The sequence below is a fragment of the Spermophilus citellus genome (genome assembly GCF_964194105.1).
Source record: "Spermophilus citellus genome assembly, chromosome: 15".
In the NCBI taxonomy this organism is placed as follows: Eukaryota; Metazoa; Chordata; class Mammalia; order Rodentia; family Sciuridae; genus Spermophilus; species Spermophilus citellus.
The window spans coordinates 92,365,926-92,389,877 of NC_138195.1; the positions used below are offsets into that span (position 1 = coordinate 92,365,926).

General features: G+C 48.6%; 1 protein-coding gene across 1 annotated transcript in view; it reads right to left on the minus strand.

Annotated features, from left to right (window-relative positions):
• Positions 1-23,952, minus strand: part of LOC308634241 ((E2-independent) E3 ubiquitin-conjugating enzyme FATS) — a gene marked incomplete at its 5' end in the record, with an annotated part of 217,664 nt that overhangs the window by 192,584 nt on the left and 1,128 nt on the right. Inside the window, one exon of the mRNA XM_081267968.1 lies at positions 4,011-4,083. Within this exon, the coding sequence (XP_081124094.1) occupies positions 4,011-4,083 (73 nt within the window). The remainder of the gene's footprint in view (positions 1-4,010; positions 4,084-23,952) is intronic.

The window sequence follows — 23,952 nt, forward strand, 5'->3', positions numbered from 1 at the left end:
GATTTTAAAAACAGATGTGAGTTTGGGTCGAAATAGTCATCTTTCCTAGATTTTTTTCTCCCTTAGTGTTCCTCAGCATTCAGATCCTATTAATCATAGTAAACTGAAATTTTACACAAGCCAACAGATTTCAAAGGCCTCGCCAAGAGGGCTGTTCAACCATAAGAAATCAGCTCCCCACCCTGCCCAGTCTGGAAATTCCAAGGTCTAAGGCAGCAAATGGTCGCATGGTACAAATGGAGGAAGTAAAACCCAAACCTGGAGACGGCATTTTCTGCAGACTCCTGCCTGAGCACGGCGCATGCTATTTGGACCCCAGACCCCACTGCTGCAGCCCCTCCAACAGAGCCTACTGCCCCATGGAGACCAAGAATCCTGAGCCCTCTCTGTGTCCGGGAGAACTGAGGAACGAGGAAGTGGAAGAACAGTCCTAAAGAAAACCTGACCAAAGGAGAAGTCCACAGTGGCACTGAAGATACCTCGATGTGACAACCAAGGCTGGGCCAGATCAGTGGTTCCCAGGATAACACTCTTCCTCCCACGCCACACGTGTGGGCCCCTTCAGGGTTTGAGCCTCACCCTCTTCCTCTCCTGTGGTCATCTCAGCTGACCTTGTGGTTCCTCAAACCACCCAGCTGTACACGACCATCATATCCAGACCTCCGAACCTGCCCTGTCTCCCAGCCTCCCACCAGACCCAGCCACTTCCTGGAAACTGGAGCAGGGGCCTCACAGGAAGTAGTTAAACCCCACACATTCCAGACCACCCACCAGCACCCCCCTTTACCCCATCACCCCTACATCCTGCATTCCCTGCCCCATCATTGAACATCTTTAACTTGTCCCTTATCCCAACAGCTGGTAGGTAATTAGGTCACTTCCTGGGGCTCTGACTGTCCACCACAGTCCCTGTCCTGGCTGGACCCCTGTCCTCCCCTGCCTGGATCAGGTCATGGACTCCAACACCTTAAAAGAGTTAATGGTCCCTCTTGGCCTCCTCAGTAAATACAGATGGGAAATAAATAAATAATGCCACTAATTTACTTGGGCTCCCCACCAACTCATAGCTTCCTAACGACACTAGCTGTGTGAGCAGCCCGGGGGCTTCCTTAAAACACCTCGCCTTCCACCCTGGGGCTTGCCCACACGGAGAGGGTTTCAAACATCAGCATGGCAACGTTGCTGCAGGAATGACCTCTGCAGCGCCCGCTGACCTTGAGACACCCTAAGCCTACTCACTCCTTCGGGGACAAGGGCTTGGCCCTTGGTGCCCTGTGGGGGAGCTGCCCTGCAGTTAGTCATCCACATGCTGGGTCCACGGAAGCCATGCGCCCACTATTGGCCTTGTCTCCTGATCAGAGGTGACAATGTCAAGACGGAGCAGCTCTGGATGAAGGTCCACGCTCCTGCTGCTAAGGCCCTGGAGGTCCCGGTTCCCCCACGTCTGCATCCAGCGGATCTTCCTCCCTCGACATTTACTGGCTTCCTGACAACTTCCCTTTTGTCTGTGATAATGCGTTTCAGGTCCTTGACACCCAGGATTTGACCTAAAACTCTGCTCCTGGGTTTCCCAAAGTCCCAAGAAGGCTGAGCAAGACCTCGTCCTGTGCCCTTTTTACAAGCGTGGGAGCGGAGTGCCTTGGTTTGTGCCCCTCCAGGGCTGTGCAGAAAGTGGACTGCCTCTGCAGCCTCATGGTGTCAGTTCACCAGCTCCACCCTCGTGAGAGGGTCAGTGCTGCTCCCACAGGGGTGGGACAGTCATGGCAGGAGTGGGTTCCTAACACAAACTCTGAGTTTGGCCCCTCTCCCTCTCTCTCCCCACCTTGTGCAGTCGCACCACGTGATGGCTTCTACCAGATTATGAGGCACAAGAAGGCTCTCACCATGTGTGGCCCCTCCACTGTGGATGTCCCCAGCTCCAGAACTGCACCAAATGTACCCCATTGTTTGCCATGTGCCAGGATGTGGTGTCCTGGTGCAGCCAGAAGCAGACTGAGATGGCAGACCAGGTTCTTGATGCAAAGTCCTCCTGCTTTTCTGGGGAGAAAGCTGGGCCACCACAGGCACAGAGGCCCAGGAGGCTGCTCCGGCCCATGCTCTAGGAGAGGTGAGGCAGGACTCCTCCATCTCTGCTTCAGTCCTGCTCCTCTGTGCCCTCTTCTTTGCAGGGCCTTGCCTTGGACTGCTGAGTCCAGTTAACAGCGAAGAGTTCCACTGAGCCCAGTTCTATCCAGACTCCTGCCAATCCGGCTTAGGGAGCATCACCCAGCCTGGTTAAGCCCCCCACCTTAGCTAGCAAGTTCTTCTTAGTCATGTCCATCCACTTAGTAATATCCTCCCCTGCCCTGTGGCTACACATGCCAGCCGCCTTGACTGTACCCAGAGTTGAGCGCAGCTCCCTATGCAAGTCTCACTCCCCTGCTGTAACAACTCGAATAAAATCTGTCTTGTCTCTTAACAAGTGCCAGAGCAACTGCTAATAGGAGAAACAACCCTAGAGGATGATGCCCTGGGCACAAGAGGGCTCCGTGGAAAGTCCACTCCAGGGAAAGCATGGTGCCATGCAGTAGGGCTCCTTGCCCTGCCCAGGACCACCCGGGGTTCAGGACAGCTTTCCACTGGACCACACTGGCGGGTTTTGTTTTAATGCCAGGAAACTTTTCTCCCTCCCCACCCAGGGTTGCTTGGGCACACTTCCTGAACTCTGGGTCACTAACCCTAGCCTGGGAACAGCACGGACTTGGCTCCTGAGTGATTAACCTGCTGATCTCCCCTGGAGCAGCACCCACTGTGCAGGTGCCCAAGGCCAATTTGATGTGGCCCAGTCCGAGATAAAGAGGAGCAAGGTGGCCTCATCTCAGTCACCAGGTCTGATTGCTCTTGCAGCCCCCTTGATTGTTCTAGGAAAACTCATCACTCTCTCCTGGTCCCCAGGCTCCCTGCAGGGTGCAGAGCCAGACAGGCTTCCAGGGTTGCTTCTGCTAAGCCAGGAAAGCAGCCCAGTGCAGTCACACTCCTGCCACAGATGGTGGGGGGTAGGATTTCAAAGGGTCCACACTAAACACCTGCCACCATAAAAGACTAAGCTACAAACCACGCTTGGGGCTTCCAGGGAGGATTAAATAGGAAAGTTTCTTTCATATATTTTTGTCTTCAGTTGACTATGCCAGTTATGGAAAGAAATTCAGTTTCCCAACATCTTTGATATAGGCAGGTGGTGGCAGGTAATGAAAAGATATAAACGTAAATGTGTGTGTGCATACAAATGTATATGTACACACACATACAATATGTACATATATATATACCCAAACATACATAGGTATTCTTCATCTACAACAACCCATCTGCCACATGCAAGAATCAAAATGAGGATTAAAAACTAAAATTTGCCACAGTAAAACATTCTTTTAGAATTGATTTTTGCAGCGAATTGAACGTTCTATTAATCCAGTAGTCCACAGTACCATCAGAACATTTGACCTGAATCCATGTGACTTCTAATAAAAAGGGGACGGAGGGAGCTTGTTTTCACATAATTTATGTTAACAAACTTAATAAAAGTTATGAACCGTAACCATCTCGCCTAGTGTTTTTACAGTTTAACAGCTATGAATTGAAGCTTCATAAAAAACTGATTTATGAACGCACAGCCACCATGCCCCAACTGCAAAAACGTCCACTGCGCTGGGAGAAGCCACATTCACCTCACACTCACCCCTGGAACTGCCGGCTCCAGGAGGAGCCCGCCTGGGCCCACCTGAGCCCGCGCCCCTGTCAGGAGTGCCCCAGGTACGACCCGAGGAACTGACAGTCCTTACCCACCGTCTGCTTCCCTGTGGACGCTGGTCTACAGCCAGGGTGGAAAGGTAAACCATTTCAAACCTTGTGGTGCCACTGAGCTATCATCGCATGTTTGGGAGGAACCCAGGCTCCAAAGTACATTTCGTTATTAATAAAAATAGAGAGAGAAGAGGTCAATGGGGTCCCAGTGGAGCCCAGCTCTTTACCTGCGTTCAGAAGACTTTCACCTCTTTCCCGGGAAGATTGATCTTTAGGGGATGAGAAAACCCGGCTGTGGATCTGGAAAATAAACAGAGACCATCCCCAGTTTAATATTTTTATTTGCCAGATACATAATTATCAATAATATACATTATTAAAAAAACAGGAACACCCATAGACTCTCTCCTTTCCCCCAAGAAAGAACATGTAATGAATACATATTTCCACTTTCTCCTGAGTTAACTCTGTCAATGAATAAAAGATAAGTATCTGGTGATTTCCAGGAGGGAGGGAGGAAAGGAGAAAAGCTGTAATCAGCCAGCATTGATTCTGCCGTGGATTTTGTTAGCAGATCAAAAAAACCACATCTAATGTTTCTGGTCTCGCCCATCCCAGGGCTGAATGGGTGTTGAGCTAAAACCGAATGTTCAATAAATATTGATAAATCAATTAACCACAAGCAATTAAATTTCAGGAATTAGCCTGTAAGGCCCAATGAAAATAAGATTAATGTACACAAAAGTATTCTGCTATCTACACTTGTGATCAGCTGATTCTCTCTGCTGAAAGGCAAAGATTTATTCTGCAAATCTGTCGTGCTTGCTGTGAGTCTCTGGGCTCTGATCCGAGTGGCAATGGAGCTCTAGAGCCTCTCGGCCCCGTGGCCCTCCCACACCCTGTGCCTCTGGCCCCTCAGAGCACCCTACGACCTCACCCCAGGGAACATGGCTGACAAGGTCCACAGCAACTGGGCGTGATTGGCAGGGCATCCCCAGCCCAGCTCCATCCTGAGCCCAGGTTCCCTTCTTAGCCCCCAGGCGAGGTAAGCTCACTTCTCCTTCTTGGCCCCTCCACCTTGCTCCTGAGCAACCTCTTCTGGGATGGCAGGGATGGGGGAAGCTCTAGCCATACAGCTCTTCTGTCCCAGAGAGAAGGTTGGCCCCCCGACCCCATGGGGACAGACGTGGAAGGGGCTGGGCTGAGCTCGGAGGGTTTACTGCTCCTGCCACTCCCCAGCGCCCTGTCCCAGGCCTCACCCTCCTGCTCTCAGCAGCAGAGAAGCGCTGATGGTGCTGGGACTCCACTGCTGGGACTCCACTGTGCCGGTGGCTGGGCTCAGTGCTCTGTGTGCAGCACCTCGCTGAGCTCTCATGGCTGTTAGAAAGACCTGCTCTCATGAGCCCTGCTGTGACAGCCCAGACAGCTAGGCTTCAGCCAACCAACAGGCCAAGGTCACCCAGCTGGGCTGAGATGAAGCTGGGACGCGGAACTGGCCAGGCATACCCAGAGCACCGAGCTTTCAGCCCCGTTCCAAATACTGTTGTTATTACTGTTATGTCTCGGGGTCACCACTTGGCGAGCTGGCCGGACCTGCCAGCACTCACGTAGCCGTCATACATCCAGCGTCCTTCTCAGATTTGGCATAGACAGGCCGCAGGAAATACCAGAGAAGACATGAAGAATTTTTCAGGGAGGAAAAAAGAGTGTCAAGGCATTGGAGAGCAGCTGGCATATAACATGAGCCCCAAGTTTGACAGCAGAAAAGAGTCCCAGCCCCGATGCTTGGACGGAACTCATCAGGGAGGTCTGCAGTCGTGGGAGGCGGAAGGGGCAGGGGAAGCGGCTGGGGAGCTCCTGCTCTGCTCCTCCTGACGGCTCTTATGGGCTCTTCTGAGGAAGGCTGCTGTGCCCACTTCTCCTGCAGCTGTGTCAAATCCAGCAGTTACTGACCTGGGAGGGGGCTTCCCAGAATTAACTTCCACTCGCTTACTCCCCCTGTGCTCTGCAACCTCGGGCCAAGAGCCCCAGTCCCACTGTGGGCAGGGAACACTGGAGGGGGCTGGTTGGGACTGCAGACAGGTGCTCTCTCTCTCTCCCTGGGGCCCAGAGTTCCCAGTGGATGCAAGTTGACGAGGGCCCATGGCCTTCTGCAAATGCCTGTCTTCTCCAAAGCTGAGAACCATCTTCTGACACTTCAGGCTCTGGATCTCTGAAGTTCCCAGTGATGGGTGATTCAGGGCACAGTTCAACCCCAGCTCTGTGGGAAAACTTGCTTCCTGCCGATGGCTCTTTGTCATCCCTTCATGCTGAAGAGCACAACTCTTCACCATCCTTACGATAGTTTCAGGAAGGACCTGGTGTCTCCCCTGCTAATCCTGTGGATGACTGGGCACCTGTCTCCTGGCCACACGCCATGTGTGAACTTCCCCTCACCTTGACTGTACACATGCTTACCCACTACAGGGCCTCTGCACATGTCATTACATTAGTGCCACCTGTTTCCCTGGTCCTCCTCTGGGTCTCAGCTCCCATGGCTTGACCATGTGAGTCTCTCCTGACACCACATTCAGAACCAGGGCAGGTTCTTATTTACAAGCTTTTTCACAGTGACATTCTTTTTCCTTCAGAGAACGTGCCTCCGTGGTGTGAATCTGCAGCCGAGGCCCACTTCCCCGCCACTAGAACCCTGTTGGAGCAGAAGCAGTTACACTGTCCTCGCCAAAGACTCTCAGCTCCTGATATAGGGCGGGACACATGGGGAGCCCTTAGTAAATGTTTGTTGGAAAAAAAATTAAGGAATGAATGAGTAAATAAATACATGAATAAATAAAAGCAAAGCCTCTTACATAGGGAACATCATGCCCAGAGCCCCTGGAGCCCACCACCCTGGCTTCTGGAGCTCTGTACCACCCAGGGTCCAACACTTCCACCCATGTCCAGCTCTTTCCCAGCCCTCCTTCTTACATTTTATTTTGAGACGGGTCTTGCTAAGTTGCCAAGGCAGCCTGGGAGTGGTCCACAGTCTCTGCCCACCCGCCTCAGTCCTCAGCTTGCCAGGGTCTGAAATGAGCCACCCTGAGCCCCAACCCTGAGGCTCCTCTTGCTCTGCCACTCGGCTGCTAGCGCCAATGGACGGCTTCTACTGACAGCAACCATGCGTTGGCTCCATAGCTTAGCTATTGTGAATTGAGCTGCTATTAACTTTGATGTGGCTATGTCACTGTAGTGCGCTGATTGTAAGTCCTTTGGGTATATGCTGAGGAGTGGGATAGCTGGGTCAAATGGTGGTTCCTCTCCAGGTTTTCCGAGGAATCTCCATACGGCTTTCCAAAGTGGTTGCACCAATTTGCAGTCCCACCAGCAACGTATACTTTCCCCCACATCCTCGCCAACATTTACTGTTACTGTATTTTTGATAATTGCCATTCTGATTAGAGTGAGATGAAATCTCAGTGTAGTTTTAATTTGCACTTCTCTAATTGCTAGAGGTGTTGAACATTTTTTCATATATTTGTTGACTGATCATATTTCTTCTGTGAAGTATCTGTTCGGTTCTATGGCTATTTATTGACTGGATGATGATGATGATGATGATGATGATGATGATGATTAATAATATTATTATTATTATTATTATTATTATTATTATTATTTTGGTGTTAAGGTTTTTGAGTTTTCTATATATCCTGGAGATTACTGCTCTATCTGAAGTGCTGGTGGTAAAGATTTTCCCCCATTCTCTTCATGCTGTGAAGAACTTCACTCCAATCTCTGGTGAGGATATAAACAGAGTGACCTTGGTTCTAAAGTAAGAGAACATACTCATAAAGCATCGGAAGACCTCCACCTTGCAGTGGGCATGTGATCTACCCTGTGTACTCCCCTGTTTGGAGGGATGCATGGTCCTCCACTGTACCCCAGCCTGCCACCAGTAAGGAGGGAGTAAGAAAATGTCCTCCAAGTTCTTTCTCTGGGACTGGTTAACAGTGCTGGGGATGCAGGCAATCTTAGGGTTGAAGTCCATCTCAGGTGCCCAGCCCAGCAGCTGTGATAGACAGACTCAGTGAATGCTTGCGGAAAAAGGAGGAGGGAAAGGAAGAAAAGGAGGAGGAAGGGAAGGGAGGGGCAGAGGGAAGGAGGGGGGGTACAGGGTGGACACCAGCCCCTAGCCTGCAATGCCTGGAGTTTGTGTGTCACTCTTCCAACAAGCAGGAATACTGGCTCCCACAAACCAGGTATTGCTCTAGCTGCTGCAGTGCACAGCACAAAGGGAGCTCCTGATCACCCCAGGCCACTTCCTGAGTGATCAAGTGACTTCTAACGCACTCCTTTCAAGCCTGTCAGCATTACATCTCTGAAGCATGGCATGTCACTTAGTGAAAGAACAGTAATCTACCAAAGCCACACAATGGGGAAAAGACAAAGCCTCTTTTCAGCTGCCAGGGGCCCAGGGCCTGTTCAGCCCGAGGTCACAGGAGGAGCCCTCAGGGCTTGCAGGAACCACCTCAGGCATCCTCTGGCCACTCTGAGGGGGGCAAAAAACTGCCAGCTCCAAGTACGGTTGGGAGGTTGAGAGGCAGAGAGGCTAAGCACCAGGTCCACGGCCACACACACCCAGTGAGAAAGAAAAGGAGCCCAGACTGGAACCCGGGCACGAGGCTCCTGCCTTGGGACAGAAAACCACAACTAGGACCAAGCCCCTTACAAAGACCTGAGGCTCTTTAGTAGCGTGGGACGCTCTTGGTGGCAAAGCCCCTTAGTAAGTTTCGATTCTCCAAAGTCCATGAGAAGCAGCCTGGACACAGAGTTCTTCTATTTAATTATTGTAAAAAAACAAACTAGGGCCCAGAGAGGGTAAGAGATGCAAGTGTCCAGGAACAAGAAGACAATGGCTCTGTCTTGTACACCGCTCCCTTGGCCTCTCCCACTGCATGGCCTGCCCCTCACCGAGCAGGGCATTTCCTCCTAGTGCCACCCCACAGGAGTTCTGGGGTCAGACTTGGTGGCTGCTGGGACAACAATGACATCTCTTGGACAGAGCGTCTCAGGTACTGTAACGGGGAACCGCGTGTGAGATTCAGTGCTCGCTGGAGCAGCTTCCACATTCTCTAACTTCATCTCCCAGAACCTGCCAGAGCAACTGGGCTCCAAAGAACATTCATGTTCTGGTTCAGCTGATCTATGGTTTCTGGCCCTCTCTTCAGGATGCTTCACTCTGGATCCACAGCTCTTTATCTGCAATTCTAAAACGCACAGGACTGAAATCCAAGGGTTTTTCTCCCTGTGTTTGTAGCAAATTAATCTGACAGCAAAACCTTACCTGAGCTAACCTGAGGCTATTTATAATATTAATTTATTCCATTTAGTGTGAATATTCATAAATTTTATTGCAAAAATACCAGTGAGCTTAATTACAGGTGCCACCTCAGATCCCACTGGAGATATTGCACAGACTCATCTTGGTAAAATCTAAAGGGCTACTGTTGAATCCTGTTCAGTCCACAGAGTTCAGCATGAAGGATTGCAGATCAGTACGATGGGCATTTGATGAACACTTGTCACCAGACCTAGGCCTTAGACTTTCCCCATGCTCCCTCAGTCCGTCCTGATAGCAGCCCCAAAACATGGGTGTCCCCCGAATGTTACAGATAGAGACACTAGTCACTTGCTCTGAGGCACGGATCTGCTAAACCCAGAGCCAGAGAAACCGCATCTTAATTAAAATTCTACCCCTTTACCCCTCACACCGCAGTACTTGAGCCTTCCTTCCCAACTAGTGTGAGTGTGTGTGCATGTGTGTATGAGTGTGCAAGTGTGTGCATTTGCCTGGTCAAGATCGAGAAGTTTCCTGGGTTCCTTAGGTCACTGGGCTAGCAAATCAGGGACTGAAACTTCATACACCCAGGAAAAAAGAGAGGAGAGAAAATAGCTGGGAGTTTCCAGGGCTACACAGAGCTCTGCTGCCAAGACCACCAACCCCTGCAAATCTGCTCTCTGGACGCATGCACGGTTCACAGGGAAACGAGAGATCTCGAATCAACTTGTATCCCAGGGAGCCAAAGACCAAGGGTGGATTTGGGGCTGGGTCTTCTCTTGAGAACAATGATCTGTATTGTTGGAATCCAATGAAAACAAGGCTATCTCTTTTCAGCACCCAGATGCCTTCTCCTGGGGATGCAGGAGGTTCCACAAGGGGGCAGACAACTCGTGGGTAGATGGGTCCACGTTGGAAGGCTGTTAGTACAGACTCTTTTGGGAATGGTGCACACCTTCCAACACCAATCTGGATGCATGACTGATCTTTGCCAGTGCTACACATTTGTTTTCAATCTTCTGAACTCTCTTCTGCAATGATAATTAATGTCAAACAGTGTATTTTCAGGTTAATGCAACCCTGCACCTCTAATAACTCAAAACGGAGATTTATCTCTCCACCATGACTCCCTCTTCATGCTTCAGCTCTTCGTGTTTACATCTGGTTTAACTTTTTCTAATCTAAAATAAATCAGCATGAAAAGCATTAGATTTTTCATTTAGATTCTCAATTGCTTTTTATTACTGAGATAATGTCCCTTATCTGATTGCAAACGGTGGGATTGTTCCCTTGTTAGGATCTGAATGAGGATGCCACAGTTCAGTCTTTCCGACTCTCCTTGTTCTCCTTCACTCTTGTTTTCAAGGGTAGTGAGTATCTGCTGGGGTTCTGACTGGAACAAATCCACCTGTGAAGAGGCTATATTACTCCATCATTCCTTCTCTTGAGAGGTCCACCACGAGTTCTCTCTTCAGTTTCCCCCAGGGTAACCCCAGGACCGCAGCACCCCATCTGGCTGCAGGTACAAAGGAGGCCACAGGAATGAGGCACTTGGCTGGAGGATCTGTGCAAGCCTTATGCATGGGGAGGGGACAGTGACTCCAAAACGTGGGCATGTTAGTTACCCAGTTACAAAGCCAAAATTTACCCAACTGGTTTGTATATCAGAGAGGTAGGGGTATATCAGAGAGGTAGGTGTATATCAGAGAGGTAGGTGTATATCAGAGAGGTAGGGGTATATCAGAGAGGTAGGAGTATATCAGAGAGGTAGGGGTATATCAGAGAGGTTTGTGACCCCTGACTTCTTAAGTGTTACTTCCAGCATGTTCTGTCATGTTTCCTACCATTTGCAAAATGTCCAGAAACTGAGTCTGTTCCCTGGACCACGTGGAATCTTTCCCTGGTGATTGTTCACCATGGCCTCCCACTTTCCCTCCATCAGAGTCCTGCACAGTGTGAGCTACTTAAGACTCAATATGCTAAAGTCCCCTTGACTTTGGAACCCCTCAGCAAGTTCTGAGAATTCAATAGCTCACTCAGCTCTATAAATTTAACTCGAAGGTTGTTTTGCTTCTTTCAAAGCAATGCAAGAAGGATGAAGGTGCTCCGGTCCCTTGGCTCACCCACTCCCACGCAGCTCCTCCCTGGCCCAGGGCAAAAGACTTAAGATTCTACATGATATTGATATATATATATATATATATATATATATATATATATATATAATATATTATAAATATATATATATTTCATACTGGTGGCTGCATTTTGAATTTTTTTTTTCTCAACCAGACTGATAGCAACCTAAAAGGTGCCCTCTATACCTTGCTGTCACATCTTCTCAGACCTGGGGGAGCTGCTGACTTCTGCTAATTGCAGGATAACCTGATCTGGTCCTCAATGGCTCTGTCACCACTGCACCACAGAGTGCTAAATGCTTCATAAGCATCGTGCAATCTCCATGGCAACTCTAGGAGGAAGGGTCTACTCCAGTCTCATCTTCAGGGCAAGGAAGACTATCCTTGGTATTATTATTCATAAGAATAGCAGCTGTGATCAACAGCTAAGTGTAAGAGGCTAAGCAGGCACACTAAGCACTTTCCACAGGCGACCTTTGTCTGTGCCCACAGCAGCACTTGAGGAAGGTACCTTGTGGCTCCATTTGATATAGAAGCTACTGACATTGGAGAAGGCACAAATTCACGGAAAGTCACCAAGTTAAAACTGGCAGATCCAGCTATACCTGCATCAGGGACCAAGCTGTCAGCCCTTCGCTGCCTCAAGAGAACATTACGGATTTAATTGAGAGACCTATCACAGCACAAAACACTGCTCACTGCGGGATTTCCATCATGGGACATTCCAGAACAGTCAAGATTCTGGCAGCAGCAGGTGGGTCAGCGGGTGCCAGGGGCTAGGTTGGGAGGGCTCCCAGGGTACAGGGCGCAAGGGAACCTCTGAGGTTGGTGAAAATGTCCTAGATGGTGATTTGGTACTGGTTATACCACCATCTGCACCTGCCAGAAGAAAATGAGCTGCTCCTTTTAAATGTATGAATATTTATGAATGTAAATTTTACCTTAATAAGGCTGACTTTTTAAAAACACTGATTTAGCTTAGAGTTGCACTTCAACAAGCCCATAGTATAAGAAATAAGACCCAGGAACTGCCCTCAGGGATCTCAGGGATCTCGCCATCTGGTGCAAGAGCCCACACAGAGACGGTCTCACACACTTAGAATCGTGTTCTTTAAGCACAAGCAAAGGGCAGGGCCAGCTTCATGGTGTGGGACTTGTGTATTTGTGCAGGTGGACCATGTACTTGGATTAATGTCCCCATCTTGAATGGTTTTTTATTGTGGTAAAATATGCATAACAAAAAATTCACCATGTTAACCATTTCGGTGTATAGTGATGCACATTCACAGTGCTCTGTGATCACACCGCTCTGTGATCACACCGCTGTCCACCTGCAGAACTCCGCATCTTCCTGAATGGAACCTCTGTACCCATTAAATAGTAGCCCCCACCCCCTCCCACAACATATAGCCTCCCTTCTTTCTGTCTGTGAAATTGACCATTCTAGGTGCCTCTTGTGAGTAGAGTTCAATGACATCTGTCTTTAGGTCAGGGTCTTTGACCCAGTAGAGTGTCCTCAGGTCCCTCGTGTTGTAGGTAGGTCAGTACTTCCTGCTGATGGTGTCCTTTGACATGTGCTTCTCTTTAATCTGGATGAAGTCTAACTTACTGGTTTTTTTTCTGCTGTGGGCCTACACCTTTGGCATTGCCATCTTGAATATTTAATCACTTTGCCTTTGAACTTGAAGTGCAGTAGGGCCACAGAGGGAACACATGTCACGTGCGTGCTCACTGATTTCCTTGCTGCCCCTGGACATCATGTGTCCTTCAATCATCGAGACTAGGTGAGCCCACCAAGGCTGGGAGTCGGGCAAGATCCACAGGGAATGGGACATGATCAGGTGGTATCCAAGATGAATACCCAGGAACAGTGGCCGCCCCAGGCCTGGCCTTCCTGGACACAGGCCCACTTCAACACAAGAAGGAGGCAGGAGCTGGGAAGCACCAGTGGCTCAGCAGCCCTATCTTGCCCTTCTTGCCCCTGTCACCTCCTAGGGTCAGCCTTCCACTCTGGGCAGGAAGGGGAGACCCTGCAGCCCAGAGCTGCCATTCCTCAGCAAGCCCAAAGCAGACAGTGCCACCAGACGCAGTTAGATCCAGGAAGGAAATAAAGCAGGTGAGCTGGGGTTTGCAGTGCTTATTATGCCTTAAGAATGAAATACACATATGCTCAATGAGCTAAAAAACACAAATTATGTCATTTTTGCAATTCCACATATGAGCTAAATGCTTCTTTATTTGTGTTAAAAATCAGCATTGCACCATATAAAGATGAACACTAGAACGCAGTACTAATACAAAACTCTAATTTTTCTCTACCGAGATCACCATTAAGTAGAAAATTCATGAAAAATCAAGAGAAAGAAAGAATATGTAGGATGAGAAAGATTTATATTTTAATACCTTTAGAGACAGTTTTCCCTAGTTTTTCTTTGAACAAGGAGACCCACATTTTTATTTTGCAATAGGCCCCACTAATTTGGTAGACAAATGTGGATAAATGGACATCATGGTGGACCTTTTTCACAGAGAGCCTTTGTATTTTGTTCCTGTACATGGGGAGCTCACAAAGCTTCCTTCCTCACAACCAACAGTGCGGACTTCAGCACACCGCATTCCCCAGGCTCTCCCGGGACCCTCTTTGCATGTCCATGTCCATCTCCAAGACCCAGTCCCCTCCCACACCTGAGCCAGCCCATCAGGCTGCCTCTTACGAACTGCAGAGCAAGGCTAGGTGGCAAACAGGGCCAGCACCCAGAAGCCAGCCATGTCCAGACTCATCAGCCAGGAGTCGAGCACATTTACAGCTAAAACAATGATTTTCTTAACTTTCGGTAAATACGGGGCTGAATCCAAGGCATCTGGGTCCTGGTGCAGACAAATCCTCTGGGTGCCTGTGTGCTGGCCCCGGCTAGAGCCTGCTGGGCAGGGAGTGGCTTCTTGCTTTAGCTACAAAAGGGTGAACAATTTGCTGTCTACTTTGAGAAATTATTTCCCTGATTTGCTTTCAAACCTATTTGCTTCTCTGATATATTATTTCTAAATCCTGGCTTTTCCCCAAGATACTCATTTTTTGGAGCTGCCTCAAAGTCCTTTTTGGATGGGGAGGGGATATAAATTAGACTCACAAAGAGGAAAGGAAATTATTTCACTACTTAGAATTTGATTAATGAAAAGAATGATAAAACAAGTGACCTCCAATTTGTGGCTTCGCTTGGGCAAGGTAGAGATGGTATCTGTCCATCCACCCATCCATCAGTCCTGAAAATGAGCACCGCTGCAGGGACCCTAAAGAGCCCCGAATCAAAGGGAAGATCTCCCCCATCACAACGTCATCAGCCACCACGCACCTGGCTTCATGTTTCCATCTGAGACGCCATGTGCTTTCTTAATCCTTCATTCATAATACACCCCAAATGTCTACTGCAAGCCAGCCTGGTGCCAGGAGCACATGGTGAGATAAAGCAGCTCAACAGCACCTTTCCTAAGAGCTCTTAGAGGACCCAACACAGGCACCTTCAATCCCACCGCCTCCTGTTAGTCCCTTTTCTCCACAGATGCACAAATTAGGGAAACACTTGGTAAGCAGAGAATGCAGACGATTCCCAGGAGTCCCAGCTTTGGTGTATGTGCCCTTCCCTGAGTGTGCACAGAAGCTGTGAATAGAATGGGCTTTCACTTTCACCAGGAAGTTACATTACACAGTGGCAGAGTTTTGCAGACATAATTAAGGTTGCTAATCAGTTGACATTGATTCATTCAAAAGGAAATGATATCAGGTGGGCTGACCTAATCAGGAGAGCCTTTTACAGAAGGAAGAGGGATTTAAAGCAGCACAAAGTCTTCGGATGACCTTAACCAGGCAAAAGAACATGGCATACATGACCCGTGGCTGGAGACACGGGGCAGGGACCTGAGGGTATCCTCTAGCAAGAGTGGTCTCTGACAGCAGGAAAAAGACACATCATTGCCACAACAAGAAACTGAATTCCTCCAGTGACCAGCCATCTTGGAAGAGGACCCTGAGCCGCATGTGAGAGCTGAGCCTTGGCCAGCACTTGATTCAGCCTAGAGAGAATTCCTCTCAGCCGAGAAGCCATCAGACCCACACCAGAACTTCTGACCTACAACACTGCAAAATAATAAACGGCTGTAGTTGTTCTCTGCTAAGCATATGATCCGTTGTTATGCAGCAAAAGAAAACAAACACATATTGGGTTTTCCAGTTGTGGTTCCTCTGTGGCCGGTCAGACCTGAAGCCATCTGTGATTCTGCACCATGCAGACATCTGCCCAGAGATAGGAAGCTGCCTCGGCTGAACAGTGCAGGGAGGCCATAGGCAATGAGCCCCCAGGCTTGAGCTCCTGAGTGACAGCTCTGTGCAGGTCACCTGGGGATGCATGTGACTGAGGAGCAATGCTTTTACATATATTCCACTCATTTTGGAAAGATTTAAGCCATTATCTCTCTCTTCTCCCCACCCGCTTCCACTCTAAGACTCTAATCATGTCTGAATCTAACCTCTTAATACTGGCCCATATGCCACCCAAGCTGTTCTCTCCCTCTCTCCCTTTCTGCTCATTCTCATCTGCTATCACTCCAATCCAGTAAAAAAAAATAATAAACAAAAAAGTCCATTTTAAATGATGTCCTTTTTTCCTCCTATAGATCTTCTATTTGGTTTCTTCAGTATACATATTATCTATTTCTCTCTCCATTATGGTGAAATCTCCCTTTAAATCCTGAAATTTAAAGGAAAAATGTATATTTATAATGTTTATAATAGCTTTTTAAAAGTTCTTGCTTTATAATTTCATTATTTCTGTAACTCATGAATCTGCTTCTATTTACAATCCTATTTTCTGGATCCCTTGAGTCATATTTTCTGGACTCTTTAAATGTCTAGTAATTTTTCACTGGATGCCAGGCATTGTGAAATTTTATATACTGGTCGCTGAATTTTGGCATAGTCTTGTAAAGAGTATCGAGCTTTGTTTTGCTAACCAGTTAAACTACAGGAGGAAGGGCTTGGTTCTTTCAACAGCTGATTTTTAAATTGCTATGGGATAAGCCTGGAGGGGCTTTTTCTTTGGGGCTAATTTAGTCACTTCCAAACAGGATCCACTACAGACTCTCCTAACTTGCCCCTGTATTCAGTGTGGGCCTAATGGTGGCGACTTGGATGATCCATGACCCTAAAAAGGTGCTGAGAATGGTTCATGCGACAGCCCCCGGGAGCTGTTCCTTGCTGGTGAGCTCTTCTCGGTCTAGTCTTGCAGCGTCTCATTCACATCACACAGACTCAATTTCAGCCGGACTCAAGGAAATGGGAAGCAATCTTGCTACGCCTGGCTTCCTCCGCTCAGGAACTGTGCCCTCAAATTCCAGTAGCATCCCTATCTCCTGGGTTCAGAGACTACAGAGTTCTATGGGGCTCTGCTGTCCTGTGCCACCACCGAGAAGTTGCCATTCTTTCTGCCTGAAGTGTCGTCCCCTGCCAGGGCCTTTCCCCATTTTACACTCTTCCTGTGGAGCAGGGACCCTTCTAATCTTATGGGAAGGATGTGCTCAAGCATCCTTCTTGCTGAGCCCTCTTCCACAGCTCCATGGAGATACTGGCTGCACCCGCCAGAGGATCACCAGGGCTAGGAGCTGTGCCTGCAAGCCCTGTGTCCCAGCCCCTGGAACAAAGTGAGATTTGATATGTAACTTTCCACAGGAGTTCCCTCTTTAATTCCACTTCTCTTCGGGGAAGGCACAGAACATGGCACTGCAGGAGCAGAGTGGCAGGACCCTGTGCTGGAGGAGGCGCTCAGTGGAAAAGCCAGGGAAGGGCCACATCTGGTGCGCTCACCTCTTGATCCTGGCGTGGCCGGGTCCCTTGTCTACACGGCAGGATTTTCTCCTTCTCCCTCCTCCCCCAGCACAGGCACACGGCACAGACTCACAGTAGAAGCAGGGAGGCCTGATCCCTCCTCTGCCACTCCTGACACTGTCACTGAGCAGCCTGCCTCATTGCTCAGGGACTCATAGAATTTTCTCTCTGTAAAAATAGGGCTAGGTTGGTCTCTGTGTCCTCTATTCCGTGCAGTTGGTCTACCAGTCTATGTTGGCGCCAATACCATGCTGTTTTTGTTACTATGGCTCTGTAGTATAGTTTAAGGTCTGGTGTAGTGATACCACCTGCTTCACTCTTCCTGCTAAGGATTGCTTTAGCTATTCTGGGTCTCTTATTTTTCCAGATGAATTTCATGACTGCTTTTTCGATTTCTATGAGGAATGCCATTGGGATTTTGATTGGAATTGCATTAAATCTATATACTGCTTTTGGTAGTATGGTCATTTTGACAATATTAATTCTGCCCATCCAAAAGCAAGGTAGATTTTTCCATCTTCTGAGGTCTTCTTTGATTTCTTTCTTTAGGGTTCTGTAGTTTTCATTGCATAGATCTTTCACCTCTTTCATTAAGTTGATTCCCAAGTTTTTTGTTTGTTTGGTTTTTTTTTTTTTGAAGCTATTATAAATGGTGTAGTTTTCTCATTTCTCTTTCAGAGAATTTGTCACTGATATACAGAAATGCCTTTGATTTTTAGGTGTTGATTTTAAATCCTGCTACTTTGCTGAATTCATTTTCTAGTTCTAGAAGTTTTTTGGTGGGACTTGTTGGGTCTTCTGGGTATAGAATCATATTGTCATCAAATAGTGCTAATTTGTGTTTTTCTTTTCCTATGCATATCCCTTTAATTTCTTTTGTCTGTCTAATTGCTCTGGCCAGTGTTTCAAGAACTATGTTAAATAGAAGTGGTGAAAGAGGGCATCCCTGACTTGTTCCAGTTTTTAGAGGGAATGCTTTCAATTTTTCTCCATTTAGAATGATGTTGGCCTGGGGCTTAGCATAGACCATCTTTACCTTATTGAGATATGTCCCTATTATCCCTAACAGACACTTCTCAGAATATGATATACAATCAATCAACAAATATATAAAAATATGTTCACCATCTCTAGCAATTAGAGAAATGCAAATCGAAACTACTCTGAGATTTCATCTCACTGCGGTCAGAAAGGCAGCTATTATGAAGATAAACAATAAGCATTGGCAATGATGAGGGGAAAGGCACACTCATGCACTGCTGGTGGGACTGCAAATTGGGGCAGCCAATATGGAAAGCAGTATGGAGATTCCTTGGAAAACTGGGAGTGGAACCACCATTTGACCCAACTGTCCCACTCCTTGGTCTATTTCCAAATGACTTAAAATCAGCACACCACGGGGACACAGCTACTTCAATGTTTATAGCAGCACAATTCACAATAGCTAAGCTGTGGAACCAACCTAGATGCTCTTCAGTAGACGAATGGATAAAAAAAAAAAATGTGGCATATACCCACAAGGGAATATTACTCAGCAACAAAAAGAGAATAAAATCATGGCATTTGCAGGTAAATGGAGGGAGTTGGAGAAGATAATGCTAAGTAAAGTTAGCTAATCTCAAAAAAACGAATGCCGAATGTTTTCTCTGATATATGGAGGCTGATTCATAGTGGCGTAGGGAGGGGGAGCACGGGAGGATTAGAAGAACTCTGGATAGGGCAGAAGAAAGGGAGGGGAAGGGAGGGGGCACAAGGTTAGAAATGATGGTAGAATGTGATGGATATCATTATCCAAAGTACCTGTATGAAGACACCAATTGGTGTGAATGTACTTTGTATACAACCAGGAAAAAAATTAAAAGTAACATTAAAAATCATTTGGGGCTGGGGATGTGGCTCAAGCGGTAGCGCGCTCGCCTGGCATGCGTGCGGCCCGGGTTCGATCCTCAGCACCACATACCAACAAAGATGTTATGTCCGCCGAGAACTGAAAATAAATATTAAAAATTCTCTCTCTCTCTCCTCTCTCACTCTCTCTTAAAAAAAAAAATCATTTGCTATCAGCATTTAAAAAAGGGGGGGGCTGGTGAGTCTCACGCAGCTGTGGAGAGGATCAATGCGGCCCTTCAGGGACCAGCCAACACCAGCCTCCTTTGTTCCCTCTCCTCCTCCCAGTGATCCTTGCACACCCTGGTCCTGGCCTCTGGCCCTCAGCTCCAACGTGCACCTGCCCCCACCCCCAACCCCTTCACACACCAGCTTCTTTCTCACTCCCCTCTGGGCTCATGGGCTTGCAAAATATTGGTCTGGAGCATCAGATAAGGATTTTGGACCGGCATGAAATTGGGTTTCATATTAAAAACAGATTTTTAGGGTGGGGCTATAGCTCAGTGGTAAAGTGCTTGCCCAGCATGTGCAAGGCCCTGAGATCCATCCCCAGCACCACAAAACAAGACAAGACACTTAGTTTTCAGGACCCTGATCCTCCCAGAGCCCAAGGGTCTGCATTTTTAGAAAATTCTCCTCAGTAATCTAGATTATACTGAGGTGTGAGGGTCATTCAACCCTCCCTAGGTGGCAAAACCCCTTGTAAACCCCCTTGTAGGAGATCAGAGAGGGGACCAACTTGCATCAGAAATGCCTGTTCATGCCCCAGGCTTTGTTCTGGCTTCACTGTGCAGGAATCAGAGAGGTATGAACTCCTCTCTCCAAGAATCTCCTGTCGGTGGCAGAATTGGCAGCTGACCACAGGGAGGGCTCTCAGCGGACACTGTGCATTGAACTCAGGGCCAACCTGTAACTCACCTCTGGAATCCTTAACACATGGGGATGACCCCAGGCCAGGCTGCTCGCAGCCCCGATCACCTGCCTCCTGGAGTGTGGGGATGAAGGCCCAGGGGCTGTGGGGCTGCTCACATGGCACCCATAAGGCACGCGTCACAGCTTGCCCAGGCCCAGGGGCCATCTCCATGCCATGGCTCTGTGGCAGGGTTGGAGCTCAGGGGGTCATGATGATGGGATGCTGCCTTCATTCTGGCTTACTCCTTCAGATAGACTGTCTCTGTAATCCCTGAACAGCCTGCAAGGTGGATGTCACCATCGTTCTCATGATCATGAGTGAAACTAAGCTCAGAGAGGACAAGGAAACCGCTAGGTCATTCACTCATCAGGACCCCAGAGGGGCTCAGTCCAGCACACTCTCCCTCAATCCACCCACAAGCTCTGTTGTCCGGCTTCCCCCTTGATCTTCTGAAAAGTGGCCATGGCATCCCCACCAGTGACCAATGACCCTGTGCAAATCCACCAAAACAATGTCAGACGGATCTCACAGGCCTTGACTGCAAACACCCTGGGTTGAGGCACACTTCATCTACCACAGATCAGGGCATGAGGATGGAGGCTTCAACATGAACATGCTCCTAATTCCAGACCCGACCTCCCCCACCTTTCAGGACATCAACCTCTGACAGCACACCTGAGAGACAGCTGTAGCATGGGGACTCACAGATTATTACTTTATCCCCTTTCACCTCTAGAACTTCCCCTTCCTGCTGTTAGACAGAAGCCACCAGAAATCGCCAGTCCAAGCTACCGGCCATTGCCAAGGGAGGTTGGGCTGTGGAGGCTTCTAGAAGGAGCATTAAGCACTTGCAGACAGAAGGCAAGGCCCAGGATGGGGCAGAGACTCATGGAGACACTCATTGTGAGACAGGTTTCTCCCAGGCCTGCTCTTTCCAGGGGGCCAGGTCTTCAGTGCAGACCAGTCACCAGCACACCCCAGCAACATCCCTTGAAGACCAGGACTTCAGGAAGAAAAGTGAGACTCAGGGGACTTTGATTTGGCTGAAGCTCTTCAGCTTGGTTGGAAAATAGGTAAAATTGTTTTGTACCTTTCGATAACTGGCAGGAGAAAGGCAATGTCTGGTTTTCCTCCTCTTTCTTCATTCCCTGAATCAAGTTACCTTGAAGCCCAAACACTTCAAACTTGAGCACTCTCATGTCACAAAACCCAAACCTGCTCCCAGCCACTCGCAGGCCATCATCAAAGCCGGAGCGGAGTGTCCCAGCCCTGGGAGAACATCAGAGTCACCGGGCAGACATCTGTGTCCAAGGTGGAGTAGCCAGGCAGGAGCTGGGCCACGGGGTTCCTGGACACTGGCCAACAAGCTGCACAGGACCGTGACCCCTGAGACGGGAAATGAGAGGGGGGGCCCAACAACGGTCCCCACCTGGAGCAGTTTCCACGCTCTGGGAGGGAAGCTCCAGAGACCCAGGGGCCTCTCTGAGCAGGGGTGGCAGAGACAGGAAGCAGGTGACCATGCTTTGTGAAGAGCAAGGAACTTCGAGGAAAGATGACCAGCAGTCGACAGGGACCCCAGGGGTCTTTGGATAAATGCTGACCTGCACCTGCTGGAGAGATAACTACCTGAAGTCGGGAAGAAACAAAGAATAAAAGCTACTAGGAAAGCGGTAGGTCAGACAATTGGACCCCACACAGAGCTGGAAAGAGTTCACGTCCCCACCAGCCCAAGTGCAGACTGACCACACCTGCGGCATCAGGTAGACTCCTCAGAAGGGTCACGTCTTAATAGCAGAGCTAACTTAGGCTGAGCCTCAACACCATGGATAATCCTCGGCTGGAGGGAGGGAGCTGCCCTGTGCCTTGGCAGGTGTCAACAGCATCTCTGGTGCCCCTGCTGGAGCCAGGGGCAACTTCCCCCAAGATAGCACAACCCCAACTGCTTCCAGGCATTAACAAATATCCCCATGGTGGGGCACAGAATCATCCAGCAGTCTGAGCACTGCTCTGAGTCAGACCTGCTTTGGACCTCAGCAGGACCGAGCTGTTGCCAAGAGCTTGACCTCCAGCCAGAACAGAGTTCAACACCATTCACAGGAATACAACTAAATCAAGATACAACCAAGCAGAAGTCACAGTGTATCAAATCCAATTTTAAAATGGCCTGGTCTGCAAAAGAGCAAGGCAAGACAACCCAGGTCAGGAGGAAATCCCTCCGTAGAAACAGGTATTTCAATGACAGAGACCTTGGAATGAGCAGAGCTTGACCTTGGAGAGGCATGGCCAAATCATGACCTCCAAGTACAAAAGCTTTCCCTGGTTCACCTCAAGATGAAGCGTGTTATAGGCCATCGCCTACAACAGAAGACAGATGGCCTTGGCTTGCAAGCCCCAGCCTATGCCTAGGGTCACAGCATCTCTGCAGTCAGCTCAGAGCCGCTCACCCGTTCTGGGGACACAAGCATATCATGAACTCTCCGTGGCTCCCTCCTCAAGCTGGTGAAAACGCCCGTGCTCTGCTTCCCAGGGAGCCTTGGAACATGCCCACGCTTGCCCTGGGGACAGCAGGCAGAGCTCAAGTGCGGGCCTAATCTGTGACCCAGTTATGGCTTTGTTGATGTCTGAAATTCATATGCAGAGGGAGAACTGCCCTTAGCACACCATGTTCCTGTTAGTTGGGGGCATTTTAGAGTCGCTGAGAGCTGGGCTTCACAAATATGAGCACAAGACTCCCTAGCATCTTGTCTGCTTCCCGCCCTAACTCCCTCCTAGCAAGCAACTTTTCTCCTGGCTCCTGCTGCAGGCAGTGGAAGGAAGGAAGAGAGTGGTGGGGGAGCGTCCCAGGGCCGCAGTTACTCTGCCAGTCCCAAGTGAGAGGAGGATTCTCCAGGCATTCACATCAGGCTGTGGTTTTAGAAAAACCTATCTATAGACCTTGCTCTCAGCTCAAGCAAATCCGCAGATTCTCACGGGGAGAATTTGAAATCTGTGAGGTTTTCACGGGAACAAGCCTCCCCAACTCACTTTTACTGGGAAACCTATTAGATTAAAGAAACAAGTTTATCCCAGTGAACCTGCTCATTCCTCACCCCATGGGATACTGCATGGTGAAGCCCAGGGCAGGTTAAGGATGGGCCTCTGAGCTGATGGAAGAGGAGTCACTGGGCCAAGTCCAAGGGCAGCACCCAGAGGCTGTTAATTGGGCTCACTCATCTGTTCAGCTTGGGAAATTGAGCAAGGAGGCTTGCTTCTTCCTGGTTTCCTCAATCTAAATGCTGTTGACATGCCCCAGGGGGAATAAGAAGACTGGTTCAAAGAATATGGAATAATTTAAATTCTGAAATGTTTACTACTAAAAGTTGAGCAAAGCTCCAAATTCAGAGGCACAGATCCTGTTTGATGGTTTTCACATGGGCCTGTCCCCGAGCCCGGAAGCCGACCCCGCAGGGACCACCTCTCACACCCTAGACAGTGAAAGCAGCCAGTGGCTGGGTATGTTGTGGGGGAGGGGCCTGGACACATCTCACACTGGTGGCTCCACTGTGGGCTGTGAAGGATTAAGCCACAGAAAAAAATGTAGCAGTGACAATCAGTGTATTCCAGTATTTTACGACCTCCTTTCGAGGTGCACATCATCACCTTCAGTGTGGCCGTAATATTGAGAAAATGGATGAAGTTTATGCATGAAAAAAAGCAGGAATGCAAGACAGGTTTAAAGTAGAGCCATGAACACTGTTGCAAAATGCATGAAACGATGATTCAACAAGTTTTTCCCCCTCTGGAGGACTGAAAAATAACCTCAGTAAAAATTATAGAAAGATAAAATTCTGTCCCCATCTGATTAATTACTTGTGAATAATAACATCTCTGGTTTCTTTCAATTATATTCTAATTGCACACCTTTTGCTCTGGTTGATTGGGCAATGAAGTAATGAACAACTATTACTGAATTTAATTAACACCATTATTTCTGTGGCCTTTCCATCTCTGTTGTGAACATGGAAATTCAGACTCCCAGGGCTGGGGCTGGAAGAAGCCT